At 37.0% G+C, this 944-nt stretch overlaps 1 protein-coding gene across 1 annotated transcript; it reads right to left on the reverse strand.

The window, feature by feature from the left end:
- Nucleotides 1-209: 209 nt before the first annotated feature.
- Nucleotides 210-647, reverse strand: LOC111440702. Its single transcript, XM_023077588.1, has one exon. The coding sequence runs from the start codon at nt 645-647 to the stop codon at nt 210-212; it is 438 nt and encodes a 145-aa protein (XP_022933356.1).
- Between the last annotated feature and the right edge of the window lie 297 nt (nt 648-944).

Below are 944 nucleotides of genomic sequence, written 5' to 3' on the forward strand. Positions count from 1 at the left end.
CATCCCCCTTTACAGCAGCTGCTTGATGCAGCTGCTTCGATTATTTTCTTTTTTTATTTTATTTTATTTTATTATTTTTTTTTTTATATTTTTTTTAATTATTATTATTATTATTATTATTATTATTATCATCATCGTCATCAAACACAACAAATAAATACAAAAGACATATTATCATTATTTTAGGTTGTTACAATTCTACCCTCCTTTTAAGAACTTTCGTCCTCGAAAGTTTTCAACTCCCTAAACAAGTATGGATACTCTCGTTTAAACTCCTCTTCTCTTTCCCAAGTAGCTTCACTAGCTTGCTGATTCTTCCATAAAACTTTAACAAAGGGAATATCTCTGCTACGCAAGGATCTCACTTCCCGTGCTAAAATTTTCATGAGCTGTTCTTCGTAGCTTAAGTCCTTCTTTAACTCCAAGTCTTCATAATGAAGAATATGCATAGGGTCTACAACATACCTCCTCAGCATCAAAACATGAAAAACATTATGTACAGCATCCAACGCTGGTGGTAATGTCAATCTATAGGCTACTGGGCCAACTCTTTCGAGGTTCTCAAAAGGTCCAATAAAACGTGGACTAAGCTTCCCCTTTCTACCAAATCGCAAAACACCACGAACTGGTGCAATCTTCAGGAACATATGATCCCCTACCTCAAACTCTAGGTCCTTCCTTCTAATATCTGCATAACTCTTCTGACGACTTTGGGCGGTCAAAGTTCTCTTCCTAATCTTCTGAATCGCCTCATTGGTCGTTCGTAGCAAATCTGGACCTAATAGCGGTTTACTACCTACCTCCTCTCAATAAATTGGAGTTCGACACCTCCGTCCATAAAGTGCTTCAAAAGGAGCCATCTGGATAGTTGACTGATAACTATTATTATAGGCAAATTCCACCAAATATAGGTAGGTGTCCCAACTGCTAGCAAAATCAAGTTC

This window comes from Cucurbita moschata, unplaced genomic scaffold (assembly GCF_002738365.1).
Source record: "Cucurbita moschata cultivar Rifu unplaced genomic scaffold, Cmos_1.0 Cmo_Scf01109, whole genome shotgun sequence".
Classification (NCBI taxonomy): Eukaryota; Viridiplantae; Streptophyta; class Magnoliopsida; order Cucurbitales; family Cucurbitaceae; genus Cucurbita; species Cucurbita moschata.